Here is a 20,241-nt window from a genome sequence, read left to right as displayed (position 1 = left end):
TAGTTTGAAAGTATGCTTTGCTGAGAGGGATTAACCCTGTTGCTGCTGGGATCACACCTAAGAAGCAAAGTATTACACATAAAATCTACTTAAATTCAGTTTAAGATTTTTCCTCACTTTTGTCCGCAGCAACTTTTTTTTTTAATCCTGTCTGACGTGGTCACTGTGTCCCTGTCATTGCTGTAGATGTCTCAACAGAAAAGAACAGAGGAAATCACAGTAGCATGTAATAATAAGATGTACTTTATTGACCCAGAAAGGAAATTTGTTTTGGACTCTGTCCGTTCCGCAGCTTTACAAGGACAACACAACATACAGAAAATAAGCATCTTTCAACACATAGGGCCCTATCTTGCACTCAGCGCAATTGCCTTTGTACACCGACGCATGTATCATTCCTATTTTGCACCCGACGCACAGCGGACTTTTCCCTCCACAGACGCACGTCGGTAAATTAGGGAATGTATTTGCGCTCCAGGGGGCGGTTCAGCGAAAAGAGGAGGCGTGTTCCGGCGCAAACGTTCCCTGGTGCTATTTTGCAGTTTCAGAAAACAATTCCGCCACAGACCAGGAAAAAACTGGTCTAAAGTCAGTGGCGCTAGTCTAAAGTCAATGGCGCGTTATTCAGATGCTATTTTAGGGGCGCATGCTTGGCCATAATGTAGCGTGTGCACAACGCGCATACAACTTGGTTCTCTGATCTACACGGACGCAGCAGTTCCCATTTTTGCAAACCATACATAATTACAAGGAAAAATATTAATGAAAATGCCCTTCATGTGTTTGGATAGATCAGGAGGCATTTTACAGTAAAGTCCTCAAAAAGTCGCAGCATTCTTTGTGGCTTGTTGTGTTTTACACATTTCCATGAATCATGGATGTGTTGATGACATAAATGAGGAAATATTAGAGGACTTAAGGAGACGTGATGTTGAACTACGGTGGGATTGGACACTCCGGTGGGATCTGGTCCGGGAGTGGTAATGCGCGATGCGCTCCTGATGGAGCGGGTGGACGGAGATGGAGTGGGGGGAGGTGGAAGGGGCACAACAGGAGCAGGTGGTGCGTTTAGAGGCCCACGCTCCATGGCTGCAGCAATCCTCTCCAGACTTGAGGAGATGCGCCCGAGAGGCCGCAGCAACATCGCCACCCGGCCAAGACAGGCATTTATTACTTTGCCGCATCCCAGACAGCTCCCGCTGGCGTGCACCAGGCAAATCCGCCGTCATAATAGCAATCCGCCATGGAACAAGCGCGCCTGCTGGGAATGTGAAATGACGGTCTGATTGGTTTATTGCACATTACGCCCAAACCACACCTAGCTACTTCAGACCAACCCATTTTAGATTTGCGTCGGGCGCAAGAGTCATTTATCCCGCCGGTATAATAGCAACAGCGCCCGAGATCCGCCCACAAAGCTACTTGCGTTTCGCGTTTGATACTTGCGATTCAGATCGTTAAAATAGGGCCCACACTCTCATACAGCACAAAACATGCTTCCATATACATTAGACAGGTACCTATCGTAATCACATTAACTCCTCCTTTCATTGGCAGTTTCTAATTGAACAACCCTGTACGTATTGCACAAAGTAACACAGTGCACTGACATAATGCACAACCCCAATAGCCTACGTATTGCACAAATGACATAAAGCACAACCCAAATAGCCTACATATTGCACAAAATGACATAATCCACAACTCAAATAGCCAACATATTGTACAAATAACACATTTCCACACCTATGCAGTACACAATGACATATTGAACAAACCAACAGCCCATGTATTGCACCACTGACATATTTCATAACCCCAATAACCTACTTATTGCACGCTGACAGTGCACAACCTAGCCAGCCTACATGTTGGTGTTGATGAACTTAATGGACATAGGCAAAATGAGTGTTTATATCGGTTTATCCTACATTTAGGAACCCTAAAGCTTCTACCAGAGGGTAGAAGCTGAAATTCTGGGTGAAGTATGTGGGTTGGATCGGAAACTATTTTTGTCTGCAAATTCCTCTCAAAGGTCACCAGTTTGACAAAGAAGAAACTTGTATTCTCTGTTCAAATCCACCTCTTTTGCTTGATTTTCATCTATTTCCCTTTCCCACAGGGAAAAGCTTATAACAGAAGAACTGCAAGGCTAAAATGCATGTCTGCAAATGCAAATATTCTAGTTTCTGAGAATGTGCTTGATTAGCATGTGATTAAAACACTAAATACACTACATCAGTTCAAAAAAAAATAGTTATTTTGGTCCAGTCTAAAAAAAAAAAAAAACAACTACAAGTTGTAGTTATGTTTTTGTAAATATGTTGTAGTCTACAAAATACTTTTAAGCCAGGAATGGATGGGGATTGAGTGTTTAGGACAGCCTACACATAGGGAAGCATCATCAGTTTGTCCTTTTTTTTTTTCTTCTTCTTTTTTTATTCCAATAGCATGAGCACTAAGATTATGAATAATGCTTTGGTGCTTATGATTTCAGTAAAATGAACTGAATGATTGAATTGCAGAGATTTGTACCAATCAAACGATGTACAGCATGTCCATATCGACATAAGTTTTGAACTTTTGTGTTTAAATACTTATTATGTAACATGTCAGAACTCACGTAAGTTACGTGGATGTTTACAGAGTGCAAACTATGCTGCTATTATAACCCTAGAACTGGTAATAATTTCTTGATTTATATATACTGTGTGTTCAGGCAGAACACAAAGCCATTTTTTCAAATGGAGTGATTGCATACCATGTCAATGGAAAGCCACGATTAGACATTTTCGCCTGGGGCAGCGCAAATTGACAAGAAGATTCGTCAGCGCAATTTGTCAACGTTGCAACTTATCTTGTGAATCTGCTTCGTAAAGTAGGCTACAGGGACGAGAGGAAAAAAGATATAAGAACTGGAGTGTCTGGTGAGTTCTGAGTTCAGTAAAATTTTATCAGAATACAGCATAGAAAATCTTCTTAGAAATATAGGAAATATTGGAAAGGATAGAACAACAGAATGTAATTCTGCTAAATGAAACACCAAATCAAATATAATATCAAATAAAATATCACATTCATTATTAATTTAACTTTTTTCATTTTAAACAAATTGTATATCTGACAAGGGCTGGGAAAATTGGCAGAACGGGCAGCCTAGTGACAGCACTTTGACTCAATGGAAATCACAATTGTCAGATTGACAGCACTCTAGGGGTGGGGGGAGAGGTGTCACTGGGGGCTAACATATTACAGGGGGGTCGGTGCCACCCCGTGCCTCCCTTCAAGCCCCGCCCCTGGGGAACATGAATAGGCTCATTTGAGATGAGCCAGGTCTGCGCAGAATCGAATCGGCGCCCAATGCATGCCGGTTAGATTTGTGTCCGACTTGATCCCGACTTGCTCTGACGTCATGCACACGTGGACAACGATAACCTCACGAGATCAAGGCGGCCGCAGGTTTGAGACGCAGGCAGCGCAGTTGCTTTTCACCGACTGCAAAACCCAGGCGGACCCAGGGCATGCTGGGAAACGCCGGCCTCTCAGCTGATCTAACAGCTGATTGGTTCAGAATTGACTCAACATGATGAAGTTTTATATCTACTTTTTTGAATTGGAGGGATTTTAACGGCTATTTGTCTGATTTAAAGGCTTATTCTGTACAAACAAACAAAAGATTTGCACTTTTTCACAAATGGAGATGTTTACCGTGTCTGCGCGGTGCGTGACTTGTGCCAGGGCTAACATCGCTAATCATAGCTTACATCAACTTTTACTAGCAGTGATTTTAAATGGATTTCTCCAAATAGCATGCCAAACTTTACCTGTTGAGTAGAAACTTTGCGACTGAGGCATCAGTGGGAAGCCCAACCTGTGCTTTTAGCGCACGCCAGCGTGTGAAATATTCTCCCAAAAACACTCCGGTCTTGTTTCTTTCTTCAGAGGCCTTTCTCTTCTTGTCATACAATTCCTAGACACTTTTTCTCTTGCGACCCTCAGACATTTTGAAAAAACACGGTGAGAACGGCGAGCTTCAGTGAATGGCTGAAACCGTAGCTCACTACCTATGCTCACTACCTATGCTCACCACACATATACACCTCAAAGTGCGCATGCGCGGAAAGCGAAAACTACCTAGGGACGAGAACATACGACGGCCTTACAGTGCCCGCGGGAAAGTATTCGGCCCCTTGAAGCGTTTCGACCTTTGCGCACATTTCAGGCCTCAAACATAAAGATATAAAACTGTAATTTTTTGTGAAGAATCAACAACAAGTGGGTCCCAATTATGAAGTGGAACGAAATTCATTGGCTATTTCAAACTTTTTAACAAATAAAAACTGAAAAAGTGGGTGCAAAATTATTCAGCCCCTTTACTTTCAGTGCAGCAAACTCTCTCCAGAAGTCAGTGAGGATCTCTGAATGATCCAATGTTGACCTAAATGACTAATGATGATAAATAGAATCCAGCTGTGTGTAATCAAGTCTCCCGTAAAATGCACCTGCTCTGTGATAGTCTCAGAGGTCCGTGTAAAGCGCAGAGAGCATCATGAAGAACAAGGAACACACCAGGCAGGTCCGAGATACTGTTGGGGAGAAGTTTAAAGCCGGATTTGGATACAAAAAGATTTCCCAAGCTTTAAACATCCCAAGGAGCACTGTGCAAGCGATAATATTGAAATGGAAGGAGTATCAGACCACTACAAATCTAACGACACCCGGCCGTCCCTCTAAACTTTCAGCTCATACAATGAGAAGACTGATCAGAGATGCAGCCAAAAGGCCCATGATCACTCTGGATGAACTGCAGAGATCTACAGCTGAGGTGGGAGACTCTGTCCATAGGACAACAATCAGTCGTATACTGCACAAATCTGGCCTTTATGGAAGAGTGGCAAGAAGAAAGCCATTTCTTAAAGATATCCATAAAAAGTGTTGTTTAAAGTTTGCCAAAAGCCACCTGGGAGACACACCAAACATGTGGAAGAAGGTGCTGTGGTCAGATGAAACCAAAATCGAACTTTTTGGCAACAATGCAAAACGTTATGTTTGGCGAAAAGCACACACAGCTCATCACCCTGAACACACCATCCCCACTGTCAAACATGGTGGTGGCAGCATCATGGTTTGGGCCTGCTTTTCTTCAGCAGGGACAGGGAAGATGGTTAAAATTGATGGGAAGATGGATGGAGCCAAATACAGGACCATTCTGGAAGAAAACCTGATGGAGTCTGCAAAAGACCTGAGACTGGGACGGAGATTTGTCTTCCAACAAGACAATGATCCAAAACATAAAGCAAAATCTACAATGGAATGGTTCACAAATAAACATATCCAGGTGTTAGAATGGCCAAGTCAAAGTCCAGACCTGAATCCAATCGAGAATCTGTGGAAAGAACTGAAAACTGCTGTTCAAACGCTTTCCATCCAACCTCACTGAGCTCGAGCTGTTTTGCAAGGAGGAATGGGCAAAAATGTCAGTCTCTCGATGTGCAAAACTGATAGAGACATAGCCAAAGCGACTCAGCTGTAATTGCAGCAAAAGGTGGCGCTACAAAGTATTAACTTAAAAGGGGCTGAATAATTTTGCACACCCAATATTTCAGTTTTTATTTGTTTAAAAGGTTTGAAATATCCAATAAATTTCGTTCCACTTCATGATTGTGTCCCACTTGTTGTTGATTCTTCACAAAAAAATACAGTTTTATATATTTATGTTTGAGGCCTGAAATGTGGCAAAAGGTCAAAAAGTTCAAGGGGCGAATACTTTCGCGCAAGGCACTGTAACGTAAACATATCACCAGAATGATTGACAACTAGGAGGACCAATAGTCTTGATGATCCACCCGGAAAAAGAAAATCCTCCATAATACCTTTAATTAAAATCAGCAACAGATCGCATGTAGAGCATTTTGAGAGCTACTCTGTCATAATTAAAACAACTGGAGACTTGTGTACAAGCTGATATATAGGTCTGATGACATTGTATTAAATCAGAATCGGACCACAGTGTTTCTGTGACTTCCTGTTCGGTCTGAAGGCTGCTGGAATCGGCTGGAAACTATCGGACTGGACAGTGGATTTTTGTCACCGCCCCCGGCTGCTGCCGCCTGCTCTCGTCCACTTTACAGGCAGTTCATCTCGAACGAGTCTATTGTCTAAACCAAACTTAATGGCATTCCATCCAATAGCTGTGGAGACATTTTACTCCAAGCCACACATGTCTACCTCCTAGTGAGTCAGGGGATCACCAAAGTTATTAGGATACATCCTCTGGGAACCGTTAATGGCTATACATGGGTAAAAGGTACATAAACAACAGACCAGTGTGTGGAATATGCTTGTTGTCTCACGTTGTTTAAAAAGACATAAAAAAACACAGCAGGCATAATAGCACAGTAGGAGATCAAAGACACAGTGTGATACAGATACAAATGTACGTTCTATTATTTCGGATAGTTGAATATTTCACTTGCTTTGAAACCCAGATATGCCCACATCCTGCTGTTATCATATTTGCGCATCTCATATTTGCACTGAACCTGACACAGCTCTGCACCTGAGCTTTCTCAAGAGAAAAAATTGTAGGGCTGAAGGTAAACAAAGGCAGATCCAAGCACACACACACAGCCCTGGCAGCAGATAGCTCCATCTTCACTTTAAAAGATTATATTAATTCAGCCTCAAGTACACTTATTCTCAGCAGCTCTGGAGTGCAAAAGTGGAGCAATCTCAACTTCAGTAACGATCAACAGTGAGCAGTTGAAAACAAGATGCCCATGATCCACTCCCACGTTGTCTGAACTGGCACAGAGTGAAGTCAAAGGGATCACTCTTTCATTGTGTCTTTTATTGTAGTGCTACCTCAACAAGTTCAGACTTAGTTCACCTCTTTCTTTTATTCCTTTAACCTTTTGTACACTCCACTTACAATAGTTGCTATGGTAGAGTGCAAAGCTTACAATTAGTCTGCACACCTTCTCATCATGAGAGGTAGGCTTTCTTTGCTCGTCTCAGCTTGAAAGCATCCAGTCTAAAGTTACCACCTAGTCCAGGGAGCGGCCCCGACACATGGTAAAGTTATCATTTAACGTAAAATCAATATGATTGGTAGTTGAGATGGAATCTCAACCGCCAAGTCCGGCTGGGGGTCCCCAGGTTTCATGTTACCCCGTGGGTAGAGATGTTAACAGTAAACCGTTTAACCGAGTACATTTTGATCGATTAATACTATCAGTTAAACAGATAGAAACCATTTCATTATTAAAACAAATATTTAAAAAACATTGCACGGAACACTGTGGCAGGAAGGCCGGTATAAGTCAACACTGTCTACGGAATTCGGAAAGTATGTCTGGGCCTCCCAGAAAGGTGAACTGGGACTTTTTTGACTGCTTGTCTGTTAACGGTTAATTTTCAGTTTACGATGGTCGGTCAGAGAAAAAAAAAAGAGCTGGTTAGCTGATTGGGTTAGTTTACTTTAAGAGACCTGACATATTTTCTCTTTTGTATGTTTAATCAATCAATCAATGTCATGTGGAATCATAAAATACAATTCCAGTGAAATTTCATCCTGTCAGTTCATTAAATTTCAATTTGTGCATTTTAAACAGTGTAATAAATGTTATATATGCGTATGATAGGGGGTTGCAGTCCTAGGCAGTGTCCTCATTTAGGATCCTAATGGCCTGAGGGTAGAAGCTCCTCCTGAACCTCTCAGTGCTGGCCCGCTGTATCCGGTACCATCTTCCCGACCTCAACAGGGAGAAAAGGCTGGTACCTGGGTGGTTTGGATCTTAAAGGATTCTCCTAGCCTTTTTCTCGTAGCACCTGGTGTATATATTCTTTATGCAGGGTAGGGCACCGCCTATTGTTCAGCCGAGCAAACCAGTATTTGCAAAAGCATGTCTTATGCGATTACTCGATTAATCAATGGAATAAATGGTAGAATACTCAACTGCTAAAATAATCGATAGCTGCAGCCCTACACAATAACACTAGGACAATAATCGAACACCATTAAATATCTCAAGCTATATTTCCATTTCCATTTTTTGTCATCTGTACATTGCTCATTTCCGAGTGACTTACAATAACTTGGTATCTCCCACAAGTTCAGTTCCTGTAAGATGCATCACTTCCTGAAACCCTCTCCCTTAAACAAAACTTACAATTATCGTCAGTACGACTCATACAGGAAACCCCAGCGTAGCCTTATCCATCTGCAGATGGCCATTTGCAAAAACTTTCCAAAGAGTGCGAGTCATGAGGGCATGAATAGGACAGGACTACATTCCTAATTAGTATCCTTGTTGGTGTCATTCACCCCCAGTTTATCCTATTATGTGTCAACATTCAAGAGATTAAAGTGACAGGCAGACACTAATGATGTATCACCAGCTGCAGACTCCTCTGTCCAAACACTGCCCTCACACATACAGCACACTGTGCACACAGACAAATGAAGGGACATTTGAACAAAAGACTTACTGATTTCCCCCTCCTTGAGTACTAAGCAACACGTCTAAGTTACACATGCACCACATGAGCCAGTTTTTACCCAACCACCACAACCACAGTGGTTGACATTTCTCAAAAGGAAGACCAGTGGAATAGTCTTCCTTTACAGAAATCTGTATTCAATTACAGCGTCCGCATCGGGTCAGTCATTGTCATTTAAAACATTCAACATCTTCCATGAAAGTTTTGTTGGAATTAGACCAGTACGTCTGAAAGATCAAATCTGAGAATCTGATCTTTAATTAAAGTGCTTTCATCAGTCCAATCTGTGTGAACACTGGATTGTTATTTACCTTGCCCGGCAGCTGGACTCTCGTGATGTCACGAGATGACATGAGAATCACATGAAAATCCAAATGAAAATCCATCTAGTCAGGCATCAAGTAATGAGTTTGTGTACTGTTCATTCAAAAGAAGAGAGTATTTCTTCATTTAAAGAAGAGCAAGGAACGGCCCTGACTCTTCTCCCCCCACGGGCTTCTGCAAGTGTTTTATAGACAGATGGTTCATCTTATCACCTGCCAAGTAAATGGATTCTCAAACAAACCCTCTGGTGCGTCAGGTTAGATTATTATACAAAAGGGCATCGTCCTTCCAACTCAAACACAAACAAAAGAGAAGCAGAGTCCTAAGTAAAAAGACAGAAATTGATTATGATTATGTTTCTTCAACCTATGTTTGTCTTCTACAAGTGCTGAACATGGCCAGTGTAGTGTTTGGGCAGTATTTCAGAAATGATTGTAGAAAATGCATTTAAATGTCTGAATTTTGTGCGTCTGGATGGTGGTCTTCAAATGTCTTGTTTCGACAAACCAACAATCAAAAACCCAAAAGATAGTCAAATGACAATGATCTAAAACAGAGACAAGTAAATCCTCGCATCGGAGAAGCTGGGACCAGAGAGTCTGTAGCACTTCTACTTGATAGATGACTTAAATGAATAATCGATTATCAAAATTGTTGCTAATTAAATTCATGCTGATAGACTAATTGATTAGTCCACTCATTGTTTCAGACCTAATGACATGAGCTGTACTGTATGTCACATTATGTGCACGTCATGTTATGTTCCTTGGCACCTTTAGTGATGATGATTCGTAGTTGGCCAACATTTCTATTTACTGCTCACTTTAGAGCAACCTAACATACTTGGTAAGGGAATATTAAATGTGTGAGCAGGAGACATTGCATGGGTCTGTTTAAAAACCTTCCGTGTGTAACTTTCCATTTTAAGATGTAAATTACACCTCAGCTCACTAAAACAACCACATTTTAATACAGAGTACATGACGTGTAATTTTGAGCTTCTAATGGAAGCTAGTAATGGAAATGCTGAACCCTTCTATCTGACAGCTCCCATGCAGATGAATAACAACCATTGGTTGTTGCGCAGCCATATGATTCCAACACTAACATTACATCATAAAACTAATTTTTTATCCGTTTGGTCTATTAGGCCTTTATCACAATCAGCCTGTTGCCCCGGAGCTGTCCTATCTTCTCCTGCCAGGAAGCAAATAAGATAGCAGAGAGATTACTCGCTTGTCGGTTTTGGGAATGAGTCTGCTCTCAAACTGCCCTCAGTTCTGAGGCTGCCCCGCTGTAGCTGCGAAAGAAAAAACTTAACCATCTTGTCAAGTTAGTGGAGAAATGACCAAGGTGACAGTATCTTCTCTCTAAATATAGAGCCGAGGAAGTATCCTTTGCCATTTTCTAGAGGCGACAGTGCACAGGAAACACAGATTAACCTGTGGCTCATGCTCCTCCGAGTGCATTTGTCATCTCTGCTGTTGTGTCAGCTTCGAGAGGACAGGCATTTTCTCACACAGGACTGCATAGCTTCCCCATATTGCGATGTAGTCAGCCTTTTATCTCGAAATAGGATACTAGCGATTCAAAGGTTGGACACTCGAAAAAAAATGTCCCTGGAGCAAAGTCTTTTGGTTGAGCATCTGCTGTGCGTTGTGTTACAGTCTATTGTTTATTGTTCCGAAAATTGCTTTGAGTTCATTAACTCAGCATTTGTATTCTTGTCTTTGTTTCATTACACCCACTCGCGGCCAGAAAACACAGTCAATTAGCACTCTGAACTAGTATTCCTGCTGTCATGTTATACAACAAGGTGCCAGTTATTTCATATTCTGCAGCAAATGATTCAGCAAGGAACTTTTGAACTCCACAGTCTGTGTCACTCTATTTGTTTTCGAACAAAATCATGTAAATTCCCAGTCAATCAGATTACATAATGTGAATGTCACAATGAGTTCATGACTCCAACTCAGCTGTGGGCCATCCTTATTCTGGTGTGTATTCATGAGACCTTTAAAGATTGATCGATTAGTTGTCAACTATTACGTTAAGTGCCAACTATTTTGATAATTGATTAATCAGTTTGAGTAATAAAAAAAAATAAGAACAATTAAAATTCTCTGATTCCACTTTCTTAAATACAGTGATGTTGCTAGGTACGCGTTCCCGGTCTCTGACGCATTCAAATCCGAAAGTACGCAGTAAACTCACTAGCCATGCGCCCAGAGGATGCACACTATTTTACCTCCTGATAATTCTACGTGGTGTCTGTGTTTAAAATCATAGAAATACACAAAAGAAATGTTGATGTCAAAAAACAAATCCATCCACATGTCAACATTTTATACCCGTCTGCTGTAACGGTGCTCCGGTGTTGTGTCGAAGTCCGTTCCCCCATCATATGGCTTTTTCCTCTCATTCAACACCGGGATAGCCAATTGACAACAGAACGGAGATCTCGAAACGTGGCATTGGTAAATAAACTCATGTGGCCACTGATCTATACTGTATTCACTCATGTTCAATATGACACCAAATGATGCTTTTCCGTCCGTGTTGAAAAACTATTTTAACCAGCGGGAGCCATTTTCTTACGTCTGTGCTATTTTGCGCAAGACAAAATCCCGTTTTCTTTATAGTCTTGTGACTGAAAGTCATATTAAAAATTTGAATATTTCCTGGTTTCTTTATTCATCCATTACTGAATATTATTGAGCTGTGGACAAAACAAGACATCATTTTTATAGACCAAAAAACTAATCTATTAATCAAGTAAGACATCGACAGATTAATCAACAATAAAAAATAATCGTGTATACAGTATCAGTGCACATTTTATATATCAACTAGGACTGCACAATATGAGGAAAATATGCGATATACGGATGACGTTGAATATTGCGATAACGATATTACTTGTGATTAATAAAGATATTATAGTGAACTCAGTTCTGCTGGTTTCAGTATTCTGCCAAAATGCAACAAGTTGCTTGTTGAATTTAAAACTAACTAGCGCAGTGCCCGTTTGGAACGGCCGATTGCTTGGCCTGTGGTATTGCTGCTTGTAGAATTCATCAAAACCAAATTGTACCCCAAAATGACTTACAGAAGGACCCAAACCACTTAATATGCAACTCCACTGTATAGCCTACTACTGAGTTACAGTGTAGGCTACGTCTACATCAGAGGAAGACGTTGTACTACTGTATTTAGCTGACAGAGAACGCTGCAGATTCAGAATGTAATCACAAAATATCACACAGTAATCAGACATTAGCGTCATGGACTCGTGGCAGTGTGCTACCCACCCTGCCCGTTATGAGCGCTAATCAGCACATATCTGCGTTCATCAACCACCAGAACAGGACCGTGAGAGAGAGACGGTGGTGTCTTGTGTCGGATCGTTAACGAATTTAACATTTCTGCAGAGGTGTTCATTTTCATACAGGCTTGATGGTTAACGGGGAAGTAGGGGATTTGATTCGAGTTATTTTGGTGACTTAATTAACAGAGGTGTATAGTCCAGGTGCCAGAAAGTAGAAATCCTGTCCAGCAGCTGTCCCAACCATCACTAAACCAGCTCCTCTACCAGGTAGATGAGCTCGTTAGTAAAAACACCTGTTCTAGATGTAGAGGCAGATCCAAAAACATGGCAGGATTTTTACTTTCTGGCACCTGGACTATACACCTCTGTTAATTAACCCGACCCAGGGTGAGTCTGATGAAAACTGATGTATCTGCCTGGTTCAACTCTGAGATTTTTTCGCATTGCACCACTATGTGAAGTAATAATCTCCAAGATTAGGCTACGTTATGTTCTGTCAGCTCACAGCAATTTAATACAATAGCAGGAAAAGAGTCCCCCTGCTGTTCTAAAGCATTCTGCATGTGGTGTCTGCTGATGTGCAGGTTACCTTCCCTCCAAACACGGACACACATATATACAGATACGTCTCGCTTTATAAGATAAATAGCCTGCCTATAAGTGGGATCACGCTCTGTCTGCACTTGTTGTGTGGTTGTACCTTGCGTGTTTCTTCTTCCAACCATGGGTCTCGCCCTGGGTGTAATTCGATGTAGAACCGCCATTGTTAAGAAGGCAGGTCCAAGTCATGCCTAAAATCTTTAGAGGCGATAATCTAAGTAATGTATCAAGTATTTAGAGAGCAAGTCCAAGTCATGTCTCAGGTCTTGAAAGAGCAAGACCAAGTTTTGTCTCAAGTCTTTAGAGAGCAAGTCCAAGTCATATCCTTGGTCTTTTAAAAGCAAGTCCACGTCAATTCAAAAGTCTTTAGAAGGCAGGTCCATGTCATGCCTCAAGTCTTATCGCGATAATCTGAATCATGTCTCTAGTTTTTAGAGAGCAAGTCCAAGTCATGTCTCAGGTCTATAGAGGGCAAGTCCAAGTCATGTCTTAGGTCTTTAAATACCAAGTCCAGTCATGTCTTTAGAGAGCAAGTCCAAGTAATGACTCAAGGCTTTAGAGGGCAAGTGCAATTAAAAGCAGACTGGTCCCTCCTATTTTTATGTTAAAACAACTTTGTATTTACAGTGTTATTCTTTGATAGTAATATTTTTGGAGTGTCTATTTGCACCCCCGATACGAATAGCCTCGGCCACAAAGCTGAGCTATTCACACCCTGTGACGTAACAACAAAAACACATTGCTCGCGTGCACCGAAATCATGGCGGACGTTCATCTTCCATGACCGCAGAAACTGGCAAAGTTTTGTCTCTAAAGTTTATAACAATGAATTTCTAGCAGAAAATGGATACTACAGTTGCGCTTTCTGTCGTCAGTGAAAGCATACAACCGTTAGTTTGTTAGTTAGTACCAAAGGTTAGTACCTATTTTTTGTATACAGTATGGTTACCTAGCAACCGCGGCTTGAAGACACCAAGTGGTAAACAGTTATACAACATTCTGTAAGAACTGCTAGGTGAGTGGTTAGAACACTAAGCTTTGATCTGGGAGTCTGGAGTTTGAGTCCTCAGTGGGGTGATCTTGTTTTTTTCATTTTGGATTAGATCATTTGCATGCAATTGCGCAAGTCAGGGCCCACAAATTAGTTTTTGGTTTGGTTTGAGCTAACCTTTAGAAAACCAAAAACTAACCTAAACATTCTGTGTTAGTTTTTTTTGCAGGGGAAGACTTATGAATATGCCTGCTCTGGTTGGGTTGGTTAGGTTTAGGCAAGAGGAGTGGGATTGGGAATGTCAGGGCGATAATATTCCAAAAAGGTGTAATACATGAGTAGTATGGATAACTGTGTGTAACTATATGCCAAGGTACTGCAAATGCACAGGGGTGCAAATAGCATACATTGATATTTGTACCAGACGGGGTATAAATAGAACACATTGCTGTGTGCACCGGCGGGGTACGAATAGCATTCATTTCTAATTGCACCAGGGTACAAATAGCATACACTGCTAATTGTACCAGGGGTGCAAATAGCCTCACCCTAATATTTTACAGTGCACTGTAGATTGCTGTCCATTCTCTAATCTGAATTTGGAGTGTGCAACCTGCTAGATGCATCCCCTGTTATTAATTCTTCATGACAGTTTGGCAGAACTCCAAAAGGTATTCATTAGAGCTGATTTCAATATATATGGGTCACCAAGTCAAGTCTCAGCTTATTGCCTTCAAGTCTCAAATCAAGTCGAGACTGCACCCAAATAGAAGGTGGGAGTGTCAAAATTGTGCGAGTACAAACAGAGAACAGAATTGCATCAGTCAGAGAAGATTTTATACAGTTTGAATCATTAATAGTCTGTCTCATATTGCTGTTGTTGCCACCCGGACAGAGCTGCTGCTTTCGCTGCGGTAAAAAAGCTTCAAGGTGAGATTCTTGTTGAGACAAAACAGACGTTCTTTTATTAAAAAAAACTAAAGGCCTGCATACTGGTAAGTTAAGCAAACATTAGGCAACACCTCATTGGCAAGGCAGAGAAGTGTCAACACTGTTCAGTTATAGGTGTATTCATCTAATGGACCCAAAATAGTTTTTGTAGGCTAGCATTTCTCTGAAGTCTACTGCTTATCGCAAACGCTAATTAAGATGGCACATGTTACACCGTTTCCTCAGTCTATGGCCTGAGGCTCCCTAATAAAAGGACCATGCACTTCAAACAGAAAGTTGTGCATCTAATTAAATTTCTGCACAAATTAATGAGACACAATGTTTACTCCTCCGTGAGACGATTAGTGAAGCTCCTTAGAGCGTGCACCAATGATACTGATTAGTTTAGTTACAAAAGGGGCTCAGTGAGTCCCTTATTGTCTCACCTCTCAAGAGCACATACATGATACGCAAATAGTGACAGCTAATGTTTATCTATGAACCAAACCTTGTTGAAGGCCACTGTAATGTAAGTAACTCAGATTGCCTCTCTGTATTTACCTATGACTTGTATTCTCATATCGCTGATGAATGCAAAGTATAATTGCCGAAATGGTAATGTGTTTTTTTTATGTAATACTGCCTGGAGGTTCAATTTGTGTTTTGGAATATTTAAACACTCAGAATATTTGTCCTTATGTGCTTTAAGGTTAAACCACTAAATGTGTGTTTGCCAATGTTAACCATCAATAAATGTCAGCTGATGGCTTGTGGGAAACTGGAAGCCTCTTAAATGCAAAATATGTTACATTAAATGCTTGTTTAAGGAAAGGCCACAATATATGAGAATATTCAATTCTGTAATAAATAAAGCACAACTACATTGAAATTAAAATATATTCCAATAAGATACACTATATTATGCAAAACATGGGATACTTGATTGTGTCTAATTGAAAGAACATTCAATAAGAACAATCAAGGCGTTGCTAATCTTGTCATGATGCGATTTTGAGGAAGTTGACCAATGGGCATACGTATCCAAAAAGATACAGTAGATCTAACCAATTTGATTAGTTGTAACTAATGAGCTAGACTATAAATCAGCCAGACATGTAGGCCTATATACAGCCAATTAGTTACAAGAACATTGTAGAAAATCATAGTAGTTGGAGAAAATATTATATATATATATATATATATATATATATATATATATACACACACATACATATATATATATATACATACACTTTTATTAAGTAACAGAGAAAATGATGCATGTTTTTATATCCTCCCACCCCAATTATTGCAATGCCTTGTTTACTTGTCGAAGGAGTCAAGCGATGGAGCAGGTCCACATTTTTTAAAAACAGCAGCCAAACTACTGACCAGAACAAAGTGTTTCTAACACATCACACTAAATTTGCATTCACTACACTGGGTTCCAACCTTTTTTTTTTCAAATATCCCTTTAAAGTACTATTTATCACATATAAGCCTTTGCATGGATTGGCGTCGGGAGTATATCACTGTTATTCATGCATATCATGATTATTTTGTGATATTTTGATTAATAGTATAGTATTGCATGAGTAGTGGTTGGTTTCTGGGACTCGACAAAATATTACAAAGCTGTCATGCGTTATCTGCAGTGTGCCTGAAGGGTACTTTAACACAACAGGATACATATAAAATGCAAAGATAAAAGAATGAACCAGGAGGATTAAAAGGGGCCCACAATTCAATGGTGCCCCAACGCCCCTAGAGAGTTAATCCGGCCCTGGCCAACATGACCACAATGTAACTAAGCACAAAGGGCTATTGTTATGTTCTTAACAAACCTTTAAAAACAAAAATGTTAATGGTAGATTATTCATGCTATCATCTAAAAAGAACTGTAGATAGTCGGGGGGGGTTACATAAAAATAGCAAAAAGGCTTTGCCGTTAGGGACCGAGTGTGAGTATTTTACGAAAAAGAATTGTATTTGTAAAATATTTCTAAAGACAACAACATTTCTCTCCATAAGATCCTTAGCCTTCATGCTTTGCTGCAAATACTGCTCATAGACTGTAAATGTTCCTTCTATACAGGGAAATGATGCATACAACCGGCCGTATGTCACTGAAAGATAAGATAAGGCAGACAGTGGAATTAAAGGCATGCAGTGACGTTCAGCACCAAAACTCCCAACTGCCTCTAGCTGACCTATCACACTTGGAATGACCTTTCTGGAATAAAAGTGCTATGTTAAGTAAATATATTTCTTTAAATGTTTATTAATTAATGCCAACATTTATGTTGCCTTGTATACAAATACACTAATGGTATACAAGTACACTAATGTAGTGATGTTTGTTTGAAAAAGACCTTCTGCCACTTGGATCTCTTAGGACTTGTACATGTTGAAATTAAGACATTCACATACAGTCTTGAGTAATAAAGACGATTTTGTGTTTCAATGTGTGTACGGTTCACCCCTTTCTTCCCACAAAATGCCTGTACTACAACTGCATATCTTTCAGTAGTGAAGCCAGCTCAGTTACTTGCTCCTAGGGATGGAAGGGTACCAGGTAAGGAGTGTTACAGTTTCTCTTCCACTTTGGAGCAGACCTGCCTCCACTCAGACCTTTCTCAGCTTGTTGAGTATCTGACATTTAATCCCACCAGCCTCATTACCGCCTGCAAGGCTGCTGTTGCGACATGACAGTACAGGCCAGGAGGAAAGTTGCCAGGCGGTTCAGGTGCGGGTCGCGGCCGCTATGAGAACTGCTGTCGGTGTGGACTTTGGCCCTGTCTGACGCCACATCTCTCCACTCCCTATGAAGGACTTTAAAACTCCTCCAACACAACAAAACAATCTGAGTAGTGCATCAACTGTATTGTTGATACGGAGTAGGGGTTCAAAGATATATCGACTCAATATTGTTATCGCAATATCACGTTGCACAACATTATATTGAAAGTGTCGCAATGAGTATGCAATATTTTGTTTATTTTCCCGTCCATTGGCTGTGTGGCTTAGTTGTGTTTTATTTAGAGCCCTCTTGAAACGCTGTAATGAGCATCATTTCATTGGCCAGTTACCGTGCCGCTTGCACGTTAGTGCACGTCCCTGCATGGGTCCACTACATGACAAACCCTACGGAGCGTACCATGTGATGTGTGTGCATATTTCGACAGAGTGACAGTGTAAGTGAAGAAATAGATAGAGACAACAAAACGGAACGAATCAGAGCAGCGAAAGAAAAGGTGTGTCCTGTTTTCTTTATATATTTTATTCTGTCCAACCAGTAAAACATGTCCTTCTCTCTTTATATATTTTATTCTGTCCAACCAGTAAAACATGTCCTTCTCTCTTTATATATTTTATTCTGTCCAACCAGTAAAACATGTCCTTCTCTCTTTATATATTTTATTCTGTCCAACCAGTAAAACATGTCCTTCTCTCTTTATATATTTTATTCTGTCCAACCAGTAAAACATGTCCTGTTCTCTTTATATATTTTATTCTGTCCAACCAGTAAAACATGTCCTGTTCTCTTTATATATTTTATTCTGTCCAACCAGTAAAACATGTCCTGTTCTCTTTATATATTTTATTCTGTCCAACCAGTAAAACATGTCCTGTTCTCTTTATATATTTTATTCTGTCCAACCAGTATAACATGTCTTGTTCTCTTTATATATTTTATTCTGTCCAACCAGTAAAACATGTCCTGTTTTCTTTATATATTTTATTCTGTCCAACCAGTAAAACATGTCCTGTTTTCTTTATATATTTTATTCTGTCCAACCAGTAAAACATGTCCTGTTTTCTTTATATATTTTATTCTGTCCAACCAGTAAAACATGTCCTGTTCTGTAGACATGGTCCTTATTTATTTATTCATGTTGGACCAGTCCAATATGACCGTCAGTTGAAATAAACCTTGTGTTGTAAGAAAACTTGTTTGTTAGGAATCTATTTTGATGCGTTTTCCCATAACTTTTGTAATTTTACATGTGTTTAAAAATATCGACATTAATATTGATATCACAATATTCATAATCGATATCGCAGTATCACATTTTGTCAATATCATGCAACCCTAATACGGAGCAGAATTTCAGTCTAAGCACTGGTTTCATGTTGTGGGTTACCTGTGGTGAAAGTAAAAGTACTAATACCACACTGTAAACATACTCTGTTACAAGTTAAAGTTCTGCAGTGAAAATGTTACTTAAGTAAAAGTATGTAAGTATCATCAGGAAAATGTACTTAAAGTAATACGAGTAAAAGTACTCAATGCAGGAAATTCCTCACATTTTACAAACTGAAAAACAATGCAAACAGTTCTGTCGATCAACTAAGTGATTAATCAGCTAATCATTTCTGCCTGTATTTTGTTTTGGTAGTTTAATTTATAATAAATCCTTGTCTTTTATAAACTACATGTTTATTTGTGTTCAAAAATCTTAATTTGTAAAGTAACTAGTAACTAAATCTGTCAGATGAATGTAGTGGAGTAAAAAGTAGAATATTTCTCTCTGAAATGTAGCGGAGTAGAAGTAGAAAGTGGCATGAAAAGAAAAGACTCAAGTGAAGTACCTCAACATTTGGTACAGTACTTGAGTAAATGTACTTAGTTACATTCCACCACTGTTGGTTACGCTATGGATTGTGTGTTATAGTGTGTGGGGTATTACACATCACTCCTTAAGCAAAGCTAACACACAACCCATTTGTTATTTTACAAGTGGTACCGTTTACCGAGTCATTTTAAGGCGCACGTATTCCGTTTGAAAATAACTTTGCGCTTTCATTTTGAAAGTCAAACGCCACGGCAAAATATTAAATGATTACTACAGCGGCAATAACACGTACTTGAAGGCAACATACAATATGCAAGTCCAAACAAGAATAAAGTGAAGCCAAGACACACAATAGTGTGAATAACTTAACACTCAACTCCACTTTACGCACCACTTTCGTGACGAAAACTTTCTAGCGCTGTCGTACAAAAGTTCAGACGAGCTGCGGACACGCTGAACACAGTTCAAATAGCAATATGCACATACATACTTTGTTCTTCCAATCCTCTTACCTTCTCTATGTCTTCTGCAGGACCCAAGACGGGCGAGACAAGAGAGAGAAACAGCGCACAAAATCCACCACTTGTTGGACAGAGTCATGCTGCTGAACAGGGGGCTGGTCCGCACTGAATATAAAGTTAGGAGGAAAACTTCATCAAGTTGTAGGGCTGAAGGTGTGTGTGTGTGTGTGTGTGTGTGTGTGTGTGTGTGTGTGTGTGTGTGTGTGTGTGTGTGTGTGTGTGTGTGTGTGTGTGTGTGTGCGCGTTGTGTGTGTGTGTGTGTGTGTGGGTGCGTACTTCCGTTTGATAACATAATGCCAGTCTGCAGGCACTGTGAAATTGAAATTCTCTGTAATTTCCTGGAGGGACACTTGAGGAAATAAAACAATCCCATTGACTGATAAAGTTTACCAAGAAATTAAATTAAAAAAAAAACAATGACGATTTTTTTCTTGGGACCATGTTATCATATTACCCGGTGTCATTTCT

At 40.2% G+C, this 20,241-nt stretch overlaps 1 protein-coding gene across 1 annotated transcript in view; it reads right to left on the bottom strand.

The window, feature by feature from the left end:
* The window catches only part of tfpia (tissue factor pathway inhibitor a), a 74,298-nt gene extending 54,339 nt beyond the window's left edge, over positions 1-19,959 (bottom strand). Inside the window, exon 1 of the mRNA XM_039817848.1 lies at positions 19,765-19,959. Coding sequence (XP_039673782.1) covers positions 19,765-19,852 — 88 coding nt within the window. The 5' untranslated portion in view covers positions 19,853-19,959. The remainder of the gene's footprint in view (positions 1-19,764) is intronic.
* Positions 19,960-20,241: the final 282 nt, after the last annotated feature.

The sequence above is a fragment of the Perca fluviatilis genome, chromosome 12 (genome assembly GCF_010015445.1).
Source record: "Perca fluviatilis chromosome 12, GENO_Pfluv_1.0, whole genome shotgun sequence".
Taxonomy (NCBI): Eukaryota; Metazoa; Chordata; class Actinopteri; order Perciformes; family Percidae; genus Perca; species Perca fluviatilis.
Note: the sequence above shows the minus strand (reverse complement) of the source record. Positions and strands in the feature narration are given on the sequence as shown.